The sequence below is a fragment of the Prionailurus viverrinus genome, chromosome D4, assembly GCF_022837055.1.
Source record: "Prionailurus viverrinus isolate Anna chromosome D4, UM_Priviv_1.0, whole genome shotgun sequence".
Classification (NCBI taxonomy): domain Eukaryota; kingdom Metazoa; phylum Chordata; class Mammalia; order Carnivora; family Felidae; genus Prionailurus; species Prionailurus viverrinus.
Window position 1 is genome coordinate 56364446 of NC_062573.1, and position 20089 is coordinate 56384534.

The 20089-nt window shown below is 38.5% G+C and overlaps 1 protein-coding gene and 1 non-coding gene across 5 annotated transcripts in view; one reads left to right on the top strand and one right to left on the bottom strand.

The window, feature by feature from the left end:
• Positions 1-10950, top strand: part of KIAA2026 (KIAA2026 ortholog) — a 133596-nt gene extending 122646 nt beyond the window's left edge. For all 4 annotated transcript variants that reach the window (XM_047829811.1, XM_047829813.1, XM_047829812.1 and 1 more), the window contains 2 exons: positions 5351-5538; positions 6641-10950. In XM_047829811.1, the coding sequence (XP_047685767.1) occupies positions 5351-5538; positions 6641-10272 (3820 nt within the window). In that variant the 3' untranslated portion in view covers positions 10273-10950. The remainder of the gene's footprint in view (positions 1-5350; positions 5539-6640) is intronic.
• Positions 2811-2949, bottom strand: LOC125151067 (U4 spliceosomal RNA). The gene has a single exon (XR_007146618.1). It is a non-coding gene; the product is annotated as a U4 spliceosomal RNA (small nuclear RNA).
• Positions 10951-20089: the final 9139 nt, after the last annotated feature.

Sequence of the window (20089 nt, forward strand, 5' to 3'; positions counted from 1 at the left end):
CTCCCCTCCTGCACTGCTACGACTCACACTGGCCATGGGCTCCATTTCTCCTGGTGCCATCTGATCACCACGATGAACACTATAGTAACAAACCATGGTCCATGAGGCATTTCGTAACTTTCAGCCGGTGCCATCGCTGCAGGCCCACCCAAGGGTACACATTCAGTCCCCACCCTCTCCGCAGGCAAGCAAGACCACCCCACCCCACCCCGCCTCTCAGCAGAGCGTGCCTCTCCTCCTCCACGATTACCGACATAACCGAACTTCTCAAGGCCGTTGCCAACTTTCCCAGGCTTACCAGGTTACCAGAAGCAATGTTTTAAAACGAATGGATAACCTCGAGAGAGTTAAAGGGAGGAGGAAGGGCAGAGGGAGCTCACAGAAGAAGTTAGCACGGAACCTAGAGGAAAAGTCCAAAGGGGAGCACTGCCACCTGGAAAATAAAGCTTGGGTCAATTTTGTCCCCAGACACACAAATATCCTGCCTCAGCAGCCCCAGCCTGCCAGGCGTCAGGCGCCACACCAGTAACCGCTTTGATGGCACCCTACCTCCTCAATCACTCCTGAGACCACCCTTACCTCCGACAAAGGGTCTGACCTCACATCCAGACCTGGGGTTCACCAGGCTGGGCACGGCCTGGACCCTGTCCCAGGCCGAACCAAAATTACATACCACCCTGGGCCAGAGCTGTCAGGCCCGCGAAGCTAAGTTCAGTATCCACAAGACCAGGCCTCATCCCCACGTGGGTTCACAACCCTCTGAAAAAAAAGGGGGCTGCTGACATTGACGAGTTCGAGGTCTGCCCTCCCAGCCCTCCTGGGGCCCTGCGCCCCACTGCCTGCCTTCCTGATCATGCTCAGGGAGCCAAATGCCCAATTCCGCTTCCTCTCCAGTAAGGGCGTTGAGATCCTGTTCTCCCCCTGCTTCTAACTTCTTTCCTCCTCCCACACAAACCAGGGCACGGGGCTCGCTTGGCCAACGCAGGAGCGGTGCCCTCCTAGAGGCCAAGTTCCCGTTCTCCAGAAGGAAGCGACAGCCAGGGCTAAAGGGCTGTCCTCCCCTGGGTCACTGCGGGGACCTTCAATGCAGCTCTCCCCACCATAGGTTCCCCAAGATCTTGTTTCCTCTTTAACCTTTCTTATTCTCATGCCCCAACCCCCTCGAGTCTCATCTAAGCCTGTCATCTCCCCCATCTGCCCCCTGAGGCCCTGAGCTGGCCACTTCCCCACCACTACAGCCAAGCCTGCGGCCCTCCCTGTCGCTAACTCCTCCATTTAGAGCATTTTTTAGCTCCTCCTGTTTCTTAGTCCCTTGATCTCCGTAGTAATAGATTCTCTGCTGTCCTCTATACTTTTTTCAAGCCCAGCAATTAATTTTATGACTATTATTTTAAATTCATTTTCTGCTATATTGCTTAAATCATTTTTGATCGGTTCATTAGCTGTCCTACTTCCTGGAGTTTCTTTTGAGGGGAATTCTTCTGTTTTGTCATTTTGGATAGTCCCTGGAGTGGCGGGGAACTGCAGGACTCTTCCACTGTGTTGTCTGGAGTAACTTGTGTTGGTGGGCGGGCGCAGTCAGACCTGATGTCTGCCCCCAGCCCACCGATGGGGCCACAGTCAGACTGGTGTGTACCTTATCTTCTCTCCCAGGGTCAGGACTCACTGTGGAGTGGTGTGGCCCCTGTCTGGGCTACTTGCACACTGCCAGGCTTGTGGTGCTGCTTCTATGGGATCTGGCCTATTAGCCGGGGTGGATCCACAAGGTGCACAGGGGCAGGAAGGGCGGGCATAGCTTGCTTTGCCTTCAGTGGTCCACTTCGGGAGGGGTCCTGTGGCACCGGGAGGGAGGCAGACCCATTGGAGGGATGGATCCGCAGAAGCACAGCGTTGGGTGTTTGCCCGGTGCAAGCAAGTTTGTGACAGGAACTGGTTCCCTTTGGGATTTTGGCTGGGGGATGGGCGAGGGAGATGGCGCTTCCCAGCGCCTTTGTTTCCCGCCAAGCTGAGCTCTGTCCTCTGGGGTTCAACAACTCTTCCTCCTGTTGTCCTTTAGCCCTCCCGTCTCCAAGCAGAGCTGTTGACTTATAAAATTCCAGATGTTAAGTCCCACTGGCTGTCAGAACACACTCCATCCGGCCCCTCCGCTTTTGCAAGCCAGACTCTGGGGCTCTGCCTTGCCGGGTGTGCTGGCTGCCCCTCCACCGCCCTGGCTCCCTCCCGCCAGTCTGTGTAGCTCGCACTGCCTCTCTGCCCTTCCTACCCTCTTCCGTGGGCCTCTCGTCTACGCTTGGCTCGGGAGAGTCCGTTCTGCTAGTCTTCTGGCAGTGTTCTGGGTAAATTAGGCAGATATGGGTGGAATCTAGGTGATCATCAGGACGCAGTGTGCCCAGTGTCCTCCTGCGCCGCCATCTTCTGAAAAGTCCCTTCATTTGTTTTTTAGATTTCACATGTGAGTGTAATCTTATGGTATTTTTCTTTCTCTGACTTATTTCACTGGGCAGAATATCCTCTGGGTTCATCCATGTTATCGCAAATGGCAAGATCTCATCCTTTCTCATGGCTGCATAATGTTCCAGTGTGTGTGTGTGTGTGTGTGTGTGTGTGTGTGTGTGTGTGTACACATAATATATACCATGTCTTCCTTATCTGTTTGTCTATTGATGGATATTTAGGTTGCTTCCAAAGCTTGGCTATTGTAAATAATGCTGCAGTGAACACAGGGGTGCTTATTTCCTTTATAGTGTTTTTGTTTTCTTTGGGCAAACACCCACTAATGGAATTATTGGATCATATGTTATTTCTATTTTTAATTTCTTTTTTTCAAAAATTGCCAATGCTGACTATATTTTAAATCATCCTGGCAAGATATTGGGAAAAGTTTTCAATTAGCAGTAATCATGCCTCAGATAAACCTCATTGGCTATGATACTGCCACTGTGCAAAGCTTCTATCTTTAAATTTTGATAAACCTTCATACTGTTTTCCACAGTATCTGCCCCAATTTACATTCCCACCAACAGTGTACAAGGGTTCCTTTTTCTCACCAACTCTTGTTACTTCTTAACTTTTTGATTTTAGCCATTCTTACAGGTGTAAGGTGATATCTCATTGTAGTTTTGATTTGTGTTTCTCTGATGATGTTGAGCATCTTTTCATATGTCTCTTGGCCATCTATATGGTCTTCTTTAGAGAAATGTCAATTAAGGTCCTCTGCCCATTTTTTAATCAGATTGTTTGCTTTTTGGTATTTGAGTTGTAGAATTTTTTTTTTTTTTTATGTTTTGGTTAGTAACCCTTTATTGGATATATCATTTGCAAATATCTTTTTCCATTTATTAGGTTGCCTTTTTGTTTCATTGATTGTTTCCTTCACTGTGAAGCTTTTTATTTTTGTTTAGTCCCAGTAGTTAATTTTTGCTTTTGTTTCCCTTGTTTTAGGAGACAAATCTAGAAAAATGTTGCCATGCTGATGTTAGAGAAATTACTGCCTGTGTCCTCTTCTAAGATTTTTATAGTTTCAGGGGCGCCTGGGTGGCACAGTCGGTTAAGCGTCTGACTTCAGCCAGGTCACGATCTCACGGTCCGTGAGTTCGAGCCCCGCGTCAGGCTCTGGGCTGATGGCTCGGAGCCTGGAGTCTGCTTCCGATTCTGTGTCTCCCTCTCTCTCTGCCCCTCCCCCGTTCATGCTCTGTCTCTCTCTGTCCCCAAAATAAATAAAAACGTTGAAAAAAAAATTATAAAAGATTTTTATAGTTTCAGATCTCACGTTTAGGTCTTGATCTATTTTGGGTTTATTGTTATGTATTAGAAAGTGGTTCAGCTTCATTCTTTAAAAAATTTTTTTTAACATTTATTTATTTTTGAGAGACAGAGCATGAGCAGGGGAGGGGCAGAGAGAGAGAAAGACACAGAATCTGAAGCAGGCTCCAGGCTCCAAGCTGCCAGAGCCCAACACGGGGCTCGAACTCACGAATCACGAGATCATGACCTAGGCTGAAGTCGGATACTTAACCCACTGATCCACCCAGGCGCCCCCAGTTTAATTCTTTTACATGTGACTGTTCAGTCTTCCAAGCACCATTTATTGAAGAGACTTTTTCCCATTGTATATCTTGCCTTTTTTGTCATAAATTAGTTGACCATATAAGTATAGGTTTGTATCTGGGATTTTTATTCTGTTCCCTTGATGTGTGTATCTGTTTTTGTGTCAGTACCGTACTATTTTTTTTTAATGTTTATTTATTTGTGAGAGAAAGACAGAGTGCGAGCAAGGGAGGGGCAGAGAGAGAGGGAGATAAAGAATCCGAAGCAGTCTCCAGGCTCTGAGCTGTCAGCACAGAGCCCCACATGGGGCTCAAACCCACGATCTATGAGATCATGACCTGAGCCAAAGTTTGACGCTTCACCCACCGAGCCACCCCTGTGCCCCATTACCATACTGTTTTGATTACTTCAGCTTTGCAGTATATCTTGAAATCTGGAATTGTGATTCCTATAGCTTTGTTTTTGTTTCTCAAGATTGTTTTGGCAATTTGGGGTCTTTGTAGTTCTGTACATATTTTAGTACTGTTTCCCCTAGCTTTGTGAAAAATGCTGTTGGTATTTTGATAGTGATTGTCTTGGAATCTGTAGATTGCTTTGGGCAGTATGAACATTTAATAATATTCTCCCAATCCATGAGCATGGAATATTTTTTTAGTTGTGTCATCTTCAATTTCTTTCATCAGTGTTTTAAAGTTTTTAGAGTACATGTCTTTCACCTCTTTGGTTAAGCCTATTCCTAGATATTTCATTCTTTTTGATGCAATTGTAAAAGGAATTGTTTTCTTAATTTCTCCTTATGCTATTTTGTTATTAATATATAGAAATACTATCAATTTCTGGGTATTCATTTTGTATCCTGCAACTTCATTCATTTGCTGGTAAAGTGTTTAGGATTTGATTAACTTTTTTAAATGGCATTTTTTACTATATTATAATCAGTAATTATGAAAATATTTCAAATCTATTTTTGTCCATGCAGCTAGAAAAAAAAATTTTACCTTTCTCTCATTTAATAGGTCTAATAGCATTTAAAAAGACAAATTGGTGGTATATTCAAACACTGTATTCTGAAGTTATAAATATAATCCTTTCTGGTTTCTTGTGCCTACCCCCTGAGTTTTCTCTTCTTTAATGATAATTGTTGGTAAGACTGAACCAAGCATCTTAGACACACTTGAGATTAAAACATAGCTTTTAGTGACTTAATTGAAAATATTTCAAAATAAAGTTTAAATTACTAAAAGTTAGTTTAGCTTCCAAGAGTTTAAGATGTATGTGTTGTTTGTTGGGCATTTTATTTCAGGAGCCGCCTAAAGAAAGACTACGATGATTTCAGAAGACAGCCTGATCATGATAAGTTTACTAGAGAACTGTGGACTACTGAAGAAGGTGAAGGAGATCCTGGAAAAGAATCTCCTAAAGTAGAAATTAGTAAGTCTGTAGAGGTGACAGAACCTTTGGATATCCTGGAGAAAGATAACTTTGATTCAGGTAAGTATTAAAACTTTCCTTAAATCAACACTAAAACCACAAAGAGAAGTTTTAGTATCTTTTGTGGAGATAAAGGTTAATCTGGTTAATGATGTGTATTAATTAGGAAAATCTGCCATGTTTTGAAGGTGTCCTGTGTCCTTGTAAAGGTTCCTTGGAATCATTACATTTCTAGGAGTTTCTGGAGCCAGTGCCTGCCTCCAAACTGTAGGCATGTCTTTGCTCATTATAGACCACACATCTTTAATATACAATCCCTCTAAAATAAGTTCATCATCTTCTTTTTATTATTACTATTTTTGAAGCACTGTTTTTGATGTTTGATTTAAATGGAATTTGACAAGTCCCTAATCTGGGAAGATTTTTTATGAGGAATGACCAAGGTTGATGGCCTAATGAGACCCCAGAGTGGACATATCATCATAAGGGGGCTAGATTAGATTATCTATAATTCATTTCAGTTTATCAGATTATATTATTCTTTAAATCTAGTTAAATAACTTTATTTAGTTGTATAATAGGTTAGTGTGAAAATTTGTGGTTAGTAATTTTTTAACCTGTTGTTTTTCATGTTCTTGGTGACTTGAAAAAGAGTAGCTTCTCATCAACCCATTTTGACTGATATGAACATAATTTTTTTACTGTAGGAATAATTAACCCCAGAAACTCCTTTAGAGTCTCTGAAAATTAGAATGGAGAACTATCTCTCTTTGATTTCATGATTTCCTTATCTAGAAGAAAAGAACTAGACTGTATTCCTTTTCAGATCTAAATTCTGAGCTCTAATTGCTGGCCTGAGTATCTCTTTAAGAGATGTAAATTTTCCTTTGTGTTTGTATTGCAGCAGACTTAGCAGAGTTTGAACAAAAAAAAATTCTGTCATTAATACATAGTTGGGAATGGGTTGTGCTATCAAGATTGCCATGTCAAAGATCACCTTACCTTAATTTTCTAATCAGGGTGCTGAGACTTTGAAATCACCCTGTAGTAGATTTCTTAATAAAATTCCAGTTCAGAGAATGACTTGCTTTTTTATAATTGGTCTTATTGTTATTCAGTTGCTGTTTTATTTAAACACAGTGTTTGCTTTTATAATTTTCAGATGACATGAAACTGTCTGAAATAGATTTTCCTATGGCCAGAAGCAAGTTGTTGAAAAAGGAATTGCCTTCTAAAGATATTGCAAAGATACTGCCTAAAACACTTAAACGACAGTCAAAACAAACTAATTATGTGGATGATAGCACAAAAGATCTTTCCCCAAGGAAGAAAGCAAAGTTAAGCACAAATGAGACAACAGTTGAGAATGCAGAAGGTGAGGTGCAGATTGACTATTTGAATGAATTCAAGCATACAGAGCCTCTGTTTCCAGAGTCGTTTGCCTCAGTGGATTCAACACCAGTATCTATTCTCCAGAAAGGGACCAAACCTATTCAGGCCTTGCTTGCAAAGAATATTGGGAACAAAGTGACCTTAACAAATCAACTGCCCCCTTCCACAGGTAGAACTGCTCCTGCTTTGGAAAAACCAGTTATATCTCCTCCAGAAGCAAGTCCTATAAAGCCAGCATTGACCTGCCACACCAGTACAAAAGGTCCTTTACAAATGGTATACAAAGTGCCCTGTGGCCAGTGGTTGCCCATAGATCTCCATAACAGCTCTGTAAAGATTCAGATGCAACCTGTGCTAGATTCTAAAACAGGAGAAAAAATCATGCAACAGGTTCTCATTCTGCCTAAGAATTTTGTGATTCAGCACAAGGAAGGGAAAGCAGTTGCAAAAGAAGTACCGCCACTTCAACAGAAAAGTACAGAACAACCTTGTTCATCTTTCCTGCAGACAACAAATGTAAACTCTTCTTTAGCATCAGTTCTTGTCAGCTCAGCAGGAACTGTTTCTACCCAGCTACCTAATATACTTTTCAATAGGACAATTACACCTTTGTCAAATAGTGATAGGCCACAACCTTTGTCACCTGTAACCTCCATAAGTAATTTATTAACACCACCAGTTAAGACTAGCCAGAGTGAGTCAGGAAAAGTCAAGAATGCAGTTTCAGCAGCCACATTTTCCCAGCCCATTGTTTCATCCACCATTTCCTCAACAGTTCAGCCTCTGTTATCAGCAACAACACTAAGTGGATCTACAAATCCTGGTAGTTCCCTCAACTCTTTTGCACAACAAACTCCTGATTCTTCTGAAGTAAAGCAAGAACTGAAAACTGTGTGTATAAGAGATTCACAGTCAATTCTTGTTAGGACACGAGGTGGGAACACTGGAGTTGTAAAAGTACAGACCAGTCCAGATCAAAATTCACCCAATAGCTTATCTTCAAGTTCAGTTTTCACTTTTGCTCCTCAGCTTCAGGCATTTCTGGTACCCAAATCAACAACTTCATCATCCTCTGTTTTTTCACCCTCAGTTGGAGTGACTACTACATCTAGTCTCCCATCTTTTAGCCAAACATCAACTTCTGATTCCATTCCATCTGGCTTTAATCCATCAGTGGGAAAGAATCTTAAGCTTACATTAGGCCAGTCTTCCTGCGGTGGTAATTTGGGCCACATGATAGATAAAGCTTCACATATGCCACCTTCTCCCTTAAAGTCCTCTCTTTCTTCTGGCACTCTACTATCATCAACAGCAAATAATTCAGTAAATGTAATTAGTATATCAACAGGAAATTTTGGACAAACCAGTACGAATGTTATTCATACTCCAAATAAACAACATGGAGATTATTTCACAAAAAGTTTCCCTGTTACAAGATCAGAAGCAACAGCAGCAACAAATGGTGATGTGATCAGTGCAACTGCAGTTCACAAACTTATGCTGGTGTCAGCTCCATCTGTTCTTTCTTCTAGCAGTGGAACTGCAATTAATGTGACACCTGCACCAACATCTACGGGTGTTTCTGCCCAGAAATTAGTTTTTATTAATGCTCCAATTCCCAGTGGCACTTCTACTCCAACTATTGTGGCAGAACCATTAAAACAAACTCTTTCTCCCACCTTGAGTAAAACATATGTTAAGACTCCAGAACAACCCCAGATAGTACTAATTCCATCAACAGTGGGAGCACCAATAAAAATAAATTCATCACCAACTGTATCTCAGATAAAAGATGTGAAAATTGGACTAAACATAGGTCAAGCAATTGTAAACACTTCAGGCAGTGTGCCACCTATACCATCAATTAACATATTGCAAAATGTAACCCCAAAAGGAGAAGAAAAAAGTACCAAGGGCTATGTTTTGCCATTGTCAACAAGTAGTAATTCAATTCCAGTAAGCTCAAGTTTTGTGAGTCAAAATATTACTCCTCTTAATGAATCAATGGTTTCTGCAACAAGAGCAGTAAACGTGTTTTCAGTAACAGGAGCAAACGTGTCTTTGGGTTCTCTTTCAGTGACCTCAGCCTCTGCTTCCATTGGGACACGACCTCCTGTTTTAGTCAGTGGAAATGATACCTCTTCAAGAATTATGCCTATTTTGTCAAATAGACTTTGCACGTCAAATCTCGGAAACACTGTGGCTATATCAACTGTGAAAACAGGACATCTTGCATCATCTGTTCTGATTTCAACTACACAACCAACAGTGTCTCCTAAATGTTTAACATCAGCTTTGCAGATCCCTGTTACTGTTGCCTTACCTACACCTGTGACTGTATCCCCTAAAATAATCAACACAGTTCCACAAGTGGCAACTGTACCAGGAGCCACATGTTCTATATCTCTTTCTAAAAGACAATCTCGGACTTCTGTCCAGATTCAGTCACCAGGGATTTTAACTACAGTGCCAACAAATATAAACACAAATAAACCTCAAACTGAATTGCCATCCCTTTCACAAAGTCTAGGTAAAGTAATTAATATTTCCAATTTTGCTTCTCTGCCAAACCAGCAAATGTCCTCTGCTTTAGTAAAATCAACCTCAAGTTACAGTTCTGCTCCTGGTGGCTCTGCCATTCACACTGCTACAGCACCATCAAATGTGAATAGTGTGATAGGGGGTCAGTTCAGTGAACCTTATATTCAGCAAAAAATAGTCATCAACACCAGTACACCTTTGGCACCTGGTACTCAGATCATGATTAATGGAACCCGGTTTATTGTCCCACCACAAGGTCTTGGAGCTGGTAGCCATGTTCTTCTTATATCTACTAATCCAAAATATGGACCTCCCTTAGTTCTTAACAGTGGCCAAGGCCTTCCGGCTATATCAGTAGATAACCCTGCCCAGATCACACTAGCATCAAATAATTCTTTAAGTGGGCAACCTGTGAAGCATTCTCTAAGAAGTTCTACAAAAATTACAAACTCTCTTGGGAATGTCAGTCCTCTACCCACAGTACATACAACATCACAGATCATAAACACAACTGCTAAAGTGTCTGTTCCACTTCCCGCACCAACAGTGTCATTGACTTCAGTAATTAAGTCTCCTCCAGCTACTCTTTTGGCTAAGACATCTTTGGTTTCTGCCATTTGTTCTACTAATCCTCCACTGCCAAGTACCACATCAGTATTTCATCTGGACACATCAGTCAAAAAATTGTTGGTTAGCCCAGAAGGAGCCATCTTGAATACCATAAATCCTCCAGCATCTAAGGTTTCTTCTCTCTCCTCCTCTCTCTCTCAAATTGTTGTATCTGCTAGTCGAAATCCTGCTTCTGTCTTCCCTGCTTTTCACTCATCTGACTTAGAGAAGCCCAACACAGCTGCATCCTGAATTTAGACTAAATGAGCCAGTTTTTAAATAATGGGGCATTGTTTTGACTCCCATAAAAATTTTAACTTTATTATACTGTTGAAAACATACTATACATAGTTCTGTGTGTTTTAATGTATCTTTTCATTAGCTTGCAACAAGGCTTTGTTTCCTTTGGGAGAAAACGATCTGTTCCATTTAACTCATTGGTATGAGTATGTTTTCCAAAGTTGTTTAAAATAGACAGAATCTACCTGTCTGTATTGCATAGATTGGACAAAGTCAAGTTTCACTAGTTCGTAGTAGGCTAGCTCTTTGCACACTTGAATTGACATGTTTCTTCTTGAACTTGGACTATGGCAGTGTGTATCAACAATATTGTATTCTGTGTCATTAGTGAAATCTTGTTTTTTGTTTTCTGTAAAAATATAAATGTGTGTGTGTGTGTGTGTGTGTATACACACACACACACACACACACACATTTATGCATTGTGAAAATGCAGTCCATGTTGTAAAATTGTACATATTCCTAAATCCCTAACAACCTGTACTAAACTATATGTACAAAGAACTATGCTGTCTTATTTATGTTTTGTTTACATAATGTATAGTTTTTTAAATATTTTAGTAATTTTGGACCAGTGAACTGTTAGCAACAATGCAGAAGAATCTGCATGTAATAAACTGAGTTGCTGTATTTCTTTGTTTGAATACTGTTTTTAAATTGCATTCTTGTTCCATTGAAAGAATACATTATATAAAATGAAGACAGCCCTTTACAAAAAGGAATTAAAGGTGGGAAATTTGAATTAATGGCTAGCATTTGTACAAGGTTTTACAGTTTACAAACTTTACTTCATATATCTTACTTACTTTTCTCAGTAGTCTTGAAAGATTAAGTGATGTTGTCCGAGGTCATCCAGCAAGTGGGTGGTAGACCTGAGCCATTAGTTGAACCTGATGCTTTAAATTTCCATGATGGTACATTACTTCTATTATAAAATTTCACTTTGGATTTCATTGTTTTAAGTTTTTTGTCTTATTTCACCACCAAATTCCCCATTGATTAAGTAATCTTTCAGGCCAATGTGTTTGGTCTGTTTATGCACCTCAGATATGCTTTGTTAATTTTTTATTTTCAAATTTAGATTCACAAGAAGTTGTGATGGTAGTATGGAGAGGTCTTATGTACCCTATATATAGCTTCCCTCCTGATATGTCTGTTTTTATATTGAGGTATTATTTCATAGTTGACTGATTTTCCAAAATGATAAAACATAAGAATTTTCCTTTTTTTAATTGAGAATAACAAATGAATTTGAACACTTTCAATTATTTATAAGCATTCTTTTCTTTTGTTTGCTGTTCTTTTTTCAATCACAGCAGTCACTTATATTCTGTTGTAAAACAAGTGATTTTTATGGGGCAGCTTCTTCTCAGGGTTTGACTTTGTGGTATTTCAGAATATGCCTCATTTTAAATAAAAGATAGATTTTATTATCACAATGAACACTGAGTAGTGTATAGAATTGTTAAATCACTATACTGTGCACTCAAAACTAATATAACACTGTATATTAACTGTACTGGAATTAAAATTTTTTAAAGTCTGGGAAAAAAGACACAGCATAAGGAATACACAAAAAAAATGTATAATTGCTTAGTCATAAATAAATAAATACCTTTTAAGAAGGCAAAGCATAAAAAGTCAAAAAAGATAGATTTTATATTTATTGGATCTTTATCCATTATCTAAGATAGTGATTGTATATTCATCCAGATTATGTTTATAATGATGTTAAACGTCATCACATGGAGTTGTAGTCTAGGGTTAAAAATGATGGGGAAGAGTAGGCCTGAAGACTTCCTTTGAAACTACACTGAAATGTATTAGTTATCAAAGTGGAAAGGGTGTGAGGATGTTCCTGGAAAGTTGCTAAAGGCTCTCAAAAATCTATACTTATGTTCTAAAACAGTGCCTTTGCCAATCATGTCTATGTTCTCCTCTGTAGTCACTGCCCCTCTTTCCCTGTCAGTTTGGAAAGACCTTGGATTTCAAGGGAATGTGGGTGATAATTTGGGAATGCAATTGCATTGTGCATAGGTGTGCTCAATAAATAAATGTACTTACATACTCAACTTTTAAAGCAAAACAACCAGAAATTATTCATCTTTTCCCTTTAAAGAATTCTCCAAGCCATTTCTAGAAACTAACTTACTGAATTACCTATGGCCCAACTTTAATCCCAGTGAAGGACCTAAACTAATTATTAACCACAATTCTTTTCTAACTCCTAAATCCAAAATCCTAATATGACCTTTGAAACTCTGTGTGATCTGGTGAACCTTTTAGAGTGAAGCCCCAGTCCCCGACCCTGCCATCCCGTTGGGGATTAAAAGGGGCCTCAATCTATTGCTGCTTACCTTACCAGCTTCTTTTCAACCTATTCCCTTGCTTATTGCATTCTAGTTTTCTTTTAGTTTCTAGAAAGTTCAAGGCATTCATAGAAGTTCTCTTTGACTTCATGTTTCATTACATATTCCCATTACATATTACATAACTCCCTCTCCTTACTTCATCCTAGCCAGCATCATGATATTGTAGTCACTCATAGATTAAGAAGGGCATAGTACTACACTACTGTAATGAGATTTGTATGCAATTACTGAATGTCTGTCTTCCTTTTTAAAGAGAGACCTTGTCAGTCATCATTGTCACCTCAGTAACTCGCACCCAGTAGACATTCAATATGTTTGCTGAATAAATCAGTGAGAAATGTAGGTAGCTTCTTAATATAACCAAAAGCCAAATTCTTTTTCTTTTGTTTCCAGCTTGGTAGATCATGTGGATTTCTGGGATCTTGGCCAACCAAAGAGTATAAAGTCAAATTCCTCAGTTCTTTGTAATCAGTGTTATCGTTAAGTATTCTTCAACACTGTTTATAAAGGCATTCATGTAAAGGAAGAAAAGTCACTACAATGCTACCTGAAAGCCTCATGGTACTAAAACAGTATGTTTCCACACATAGTATAGAAATAGGACATTTGAATATATTCAGCATCATTTTCAATGCTAAGCTAAAACATGGGGAAATAACATGTCTTTCTGATATGTTAGCTCTTTCCTCTCATTTCCTATATGGTTTTTCCTCAAAAAAAAAAATCAATTCTCCTTTGTGAATAGTAAAAACAAAATTATATATAAAATACTAAGGGACTCTTTAGATTCCTGCTTCCATTTCAAGCCTCCAATTTAATTTAGTTTATTTTTTTAATTTACATCCAAGTTAGCATATAGTGCAACAATGATTTCAGGAGTAGATTCCTTAATGCCCCTTACCCATTTACCCATCCCCCCTCCCAAAGCCCTCCAGTAACCCTCTGTTTTCCATATTTAAGAGTCTCGTGTTTTGTCCCCCTCCCTGTTTTTATATTATTTTTGCTTCCCTTCCCTTATATTCATCTGTTTTGTCTCTTAAAGTCCTCATATGAGTAAAGTCATATGATTTTTGTCTGTCTCTGACTAATTTCACTTAGCATAGTAACCCTTTAGTTCCATTCACATAATTGCAAATGGCAAGATTTCATTCTTTTTCATTGCTGAGTAATACTCCATTGTATATATATATACCACGTCTTCTTTATCCCTCCATCTGTTGATGGACATTTGGGCTCTTTCCATACTTTGGCTATTGTTGATAGCCATGCTATAAACATTGGGGTGCACGTGCCCCTTCGAAACATACCTGTATCCCGTTGGTAAATGCCTAGTAGTGCAATTGCTGGGTCTAAGGTGGTTCTATTTTTAATTTTTTGAGGAACCTCCATACTGTTTTCCAGAGTGGCTGTACCAGCTTGCATTCCCACCAACAATGCAAAAGATCCTCTTTCTCCGCATCCTCGCCAACATCTGTTGTTGCCTGAGTTGTTAATGTTAGCCATTCTGACAGGTGTGAGATGGTATCTCATTGTGGTTTTGATTTGTATTTCCCTGATGAGTGATGTGGAGCATTTTTTCATGTGTCAGTTGGCCATCTGCATGTCTTCTTTGGAGAAGTGTCTATTCATGTTTTTTGCCCATTTCTTCACTGGATTGTTTGTTTTTTGGGTGTTGAGTTTGATAAGTTCTTTATAGATTTTGGATATTAACCCTTTATCTGATATGTCATTTGCAAATATCTTCTCCCATTCTGTTGGTTGCCTTTTAGTTTTGCTGATTGTTTCGATCACTGTGCAGAAACTTTTTATTTTGATGACATCCCAGTAGTTCATTTTTGCACTTGTTTCCCTTGCCTCCGGAGAGTAAGTTGTTGAGTAAGAAGTTGCTGTGGCCAAGGTCAAAGAGGTTGTTGCCTGCTTTCTCCTTGAGGATTTTGATGGCTTCCTGTCTTACATTTGGTCTTTCATCCATTTTGAGTTTATTTTTGTGTACGGTGTAAGAAAGTGGTCCAGGTTCATTTTTCTGCATGTCGCTGTCCAGTTTTCCCAGCACCACTTGCTGAAGAGACCATCTTTATTCCATTGGATAGTCTTTCCTGCTTTGTCAAAGATTAGTTGGCCATACGTTTGTGGGTACATTTCTGTGTTCTCTATTCTGTTCCATTGATCTGAGTGTTTTTGTTCCAGTATCCTACTGTCTTGATGATTACAGCTTTGTAATACAGCTTGAAGTCCAGGCTTGTGTTGCCTCCTGCTTTGGTTTTCTTTTTCAAGATTGCTTTGGCTATTCAGGGTCTTTTATGGTTCCATACAAATTTTAAGATTATTTGTTCTAGCTCTGTGAAGAATGCTGGTGTTATTTGGGTAGGGGTTGCATTGAATATGTAGATTGCTTTGGGTAGTATTGACATCTTAACAATATTTGTTCTTCCTAACCAGGAACATGGAATCTTTTTCCATTTTTTTGTGTGTCTTCTTCAATTTTTTTCATAAGCTTTCTATAGTTTTCAATATATAGATTTTTCACCTCTTTGGTCAGATTTATTCCTAGGTATTTTATGATTTTTGGTGCAATTGTAAATGAGATCAATTTCTTGATTTCTCTTTTGCTTCATTGTTGGTGTATAGGAATGCAACCGATTTCTGTGCATTGATTTTATATCCTGCAACTTTACTGAATTCATGGATCAGTTCTAGCAGTTTTTTTGGTGGAATCTTTTGGGTTTTCCATATAAAGTATCACGTCATCTGCGAAGCGTGAAGTTTTGACTTCCTTCTGGCCAATTTGGATACCTTTTATTTCTTTGTGTTGTCTGATTGCTGAGACTAAGACTTCCAATACTATGTTGAATAACAGTGGTGAGAGTGGACATCCCTATCTTGTTCCTGACCTTACAGGGAAAGCTCTCAGTTTTTCCCCATTGAGGATGGTATTAGCGTAGGGTCTTTCATATATGGCTTTTATGATCTCAAGGTATGATCCTTCTATCCCCACTTTCTTGAGGGTTTTTATGAAGAAAGTATGCTGTATTTTGTCAAATGCTTTCTGCTTTCTCTGCATCTATTGAGAGGATCATGTGGTTCTTATCCTTTCTTTTATTGATGTGATGAAACACATTGATTGTTTTGTGGATATTGAACCAGCCCTGCATCCCAGGTTTAAATCCCACTTGGTTGTGGTGAACAGTTTTTTTAATGTATTGTTGGATCCAGTTGGCTAATATCTTGTTGAGGATTTTTGCATCCACGTTCATCAGGGAAATTGGTCTATAGTTCTCCTTTTTTAGTGGGGTCTTTTTCTGGTTTTGGAATCAAGGTAATGCTGGCTTCATAGAGTTTAGAAGTTTTCCTTTCAAGCCTACAATTTTATTGGTGCATTTAATAATTAATTGACCTCAATAGTTTTATAATTAAAGCAGTGATAGTAATATGTACACTTAGATAAGTGAAAATTTTTGCTTCCCCCAGTATATAATTGACAATGAATTTAGAAATCTTTGATATTAAAAGCTTGAGAATGTAGTAAATTCTGAAAGTGATCTAAGAAATTTGATGAACTATCCAAGTTACAGTGTATTATAACATAGAGATGATAACAAATTACCTTAAGTCACTCCAAAAGTTGTTTTGCTATTATCTGAGCCTGAAGCCTGATTGTTGCTATAATGTTGTCCACTGTCCCAGGTATTTTTTGTCATTTATTGAATAAGTATTTATTATGCATGCCATTACCAAGAAAGTTGAAGGGCATGGCACAGTTCAGGTTCTTATAGTTTAACATGGGGACAAAATCTGAGTGTGAGAAAATTCTATGGTTAAGTAATATATAAAGAAGTATTAAAGAAATGCATGTTTTTATGTGTGTAATCCTCAATATCATTCTTAAAGTAATTATCAATGTAAATGGAAAGCATATTGTCAACAAGCTTTAAATTCAAAGAGATGTAAATTAATTCTACACATTTGTTGAGAACTGTATAATACAGAAGATGTAGGATCAACATAGATGAATAAGATCACATCCCTGTCCTCAACACACACACACACACACACACAACAACAACAACAACAACAACAACAAAAGAATGTAACAATAAGTTAAAAGTAAATATCAGAGGAATAAAGAACTCTTAGGAATTTAGTGGTAAGGTGCCAGAGGTTTCATATAAGAGGTGGAATTTGTGCTGGGACTGAAAGTATATTTAGAACTGGACTTGGAAAGAGTCTTTAAAAAGCACAGGTAAATTAACTACTATATTGCACATTTGAAAGTTGCTAAGAGTAGATCAAAAGTTCTCATCACAAGAAAAATTATCACTGGTGATAGATGTTAACTAGATTTAATGTGATAGTTCTACAATATATACATAAATCATGTACACCAAAATGAATACAATATTATATGTCAATTATATCTCAGTTTTCTTTAAAGAAAAGCACAAGGAGCATTTAGGGAATAGCAGTTGAGTTTGAATAGAATATTATGGGTTGGGGGGCTGATGAGGAATGACTAAAAAATAGGTAGGGGTGACAAAGGACTGAAAAATATTCTGAAAGTCATTGGGATGGTACTGAAGCTTTTGAGGCAAAGGTATTAACATTCACATGTAAGATGAAGATCAGTTAATTTACCTTGCAGCGTTGCTGTGAAGATTACATGTAATAATTTATGTAACACACTTGGCCCAAAGTCTGCCACAAAGTAAACGTTTAATAAATAGTAGCTGCTATCATTTACCTGACTAGAGACATGCCAATTAGGAAGTTACTAGGTAAGTCAAGAAAGTAGTATGAAGACCTTTTATCTGGCAGTGATGGTAGCTTGCAACAGAGAAGTGAGAAAAAGAGAAACTACAGGTTTCTGACCATTTTCGAAAGTTCACATCATGCTACTTTACTTTTACAAAAGACCTGCATTAGTACCTGTTTTCGCTAACCAAAAGAAGTCCAAAGAGGATTTTCACTTTTACAAAAAAAAAAAAAAAAAAAAAAAAAACGGAGAAAAGCAAAACCAGCACTCATCGTTTGTTTTGCATTGAGCCTTTATAGAAACAGCAGGCACCCCAAGCAGTGAGAGGCACCACCAAGCTCCTTCCCTGGGAACTTCTCAGCTTCAAGTCGCCATAGCTTTGACCTGTGAGTATCTGTGCTTTATGTCAATTTGCTTTGTATCTGTTACCAAGGTGTGTCCTAAGGTATCAAAGTAGCCTAAGAGGTTATTTTGGGGATCTAGGATGGCTAAAAACTTTTCCATGTAGTTAATGGTAATCATCTCTTCATTTTACCCATGTTGGCTTCAAAGTTTTCATAAGAACTGTCTACTTTCAAATAATTGGGGAAACCTGTATTTGGATTGAGAAGGATAGAAAAATGTTTTTTAAGGGAAAGAATTTATTTTGATTGCATAAAACTTAGAAACATTGTAACAGCAAAGAATATCATGAACAAAATTTTATCTGCCCTAAATTATCTAAATCTAGTGCTAAAAAAAAGTTAAAAGACTAATAGGTTTAGTTGGGGGGGGGGGGGTAATTTGGTTTAGGGTTTTGTTTTTGGTGGGTTTCTTGTTTTATATTTTTTTAAACCAAAATTTATTAGATAAATATTTTTACAGATTTCTTCAAATAGCTCATAGCATATATAAATGGAATTTATTGATTAAATGTTTTTCCCTGATTATGTAGAAGTTAACTTAAGTTGTGGCTTAAGTAATAGTAGACCATTTAGTTCAATCTAAATACAATACTTATTTGGATCTAATTCTGTAATATCTAATGAAATGTTCTAATGTCCATAAGAATTTTATTAAAACCATCTAGATTGGTAAAATGCTATCTTTGGAATTATAGTTCTGTCAAACTTGAATTTGGGCAAATATAGCATCAATTAAGTAACAATAGTTAAACTAAAAAGAGATTGCTCTAAATTATTTTTTTTAATGTTTATTTTTGAGAGAGAGACAGACAGACAGAGTGTGAGCAGGGGAGGGTCAGAGAGAGAGGAAGACACAGAATCCGAAGCAGGCTCCAGGCTCTGAGCTGTCAGAACAGAGCACAACACAGGGCTCGAACCCACAAACTGTGAGATCATGACCTGAGCTGAAGTCGGACACTCAACCGACTGAGCCACCTAGGTGCCCCTGCTCTAAATTATTTTTAAAGAGAAAAGACAGATGTCCTGCTGTGGATGTTTAGGACTTGGCTACTATAAACCTGAATCAAACTTACAGGTGACTCAGATACCTGAGCCCTTACAGTTCAATCTTCCTCTTTCCTTGGGGACCTGATGATTCAGGGAGTCCCCTGATACTCTCTAGCCTCTGCCCAAGACTACCTGTGGAGCAGTGGAGGCCACTTGGGAAAAGCTGGAATTTACACTTCTTCAGCTAATTTTTGTTTGTTGTGATTTTTTTCTTAGCTCAGTGAGATTTGACTCAGCCAAGGTGCTCTTTTCTCATGGGAGACAATCCAGCTTTGGTAAAAGGAAGTACTTCTTTCCAACTATTTCTCAAGACCATCTACCTATAGGAGTCATACTTCTGATGTATGCAGCTTCATATACTTTGGGAACTTTCTTCTTTATTTCTAAACTGTAAAGTCTCTCCTTGATGGATTTTCTACAGATATGCATTGCATGTTCTTGGTGTAGTTCAGGTAGTATTTGAAGTTTTAGCTGAAGTTTTTGAATCTCAATTTCAAGCAGTATTTTTAGACTGCAAAGGTGTTTGTTCAGTTTGGAGACCTTTTATTTGAATTATAAGCAATTGATTAATTTTCTTCACTTTTTAGATTGTCTTTGTCATTCTCCTTCAAGCCTTATTTAAAAATTAATAGCATCAATGTATTTCTCCAAGTTAACTTCTGATTGGCAGTTTAGGGAGTCTCAGTTTTCTTTCTCTTTGTCTGATTTCAAGTTGCCATCATCCATGTAACCTTCTCTAAAGAGAGCAGGCAAACTTGTCTTCAGTGCTGTTTTAGAGATTTTAATAGGCTCTCTTTATAACTTAAAGCCTCTTTCATTTGTGTTTTCAAGTTGTCAAGCATTGTCTTCTGTTCATTTCCTACACTTTTTCTTACATTGCACAACTTCTTATAATAGCAGTTTTAACCTTTCTTAAAAATGAATGTTTTTATCCAAACATGCTATGAAGAATGTTCTTCTGAATTGCTCTTAAGATGTTTTGGCATCAGTCACTTGAGATGACTTTTTTTCTCCTGAAAGGGTGTCTGCTTTTAACTGTAAAAACAATCAGACTCCCTCAGGGAATCTCTCAGTCCTCCTTGTTCATCACCTAGGATGCTAGTTTGAAGGACTTTGTGAAGAGAGCCTTTTTCCATGGGTAAAGGAGAGCACTCTCAGCAATGATGGTCTGGAGATGCTAGAGAGGTCCGGGGCTC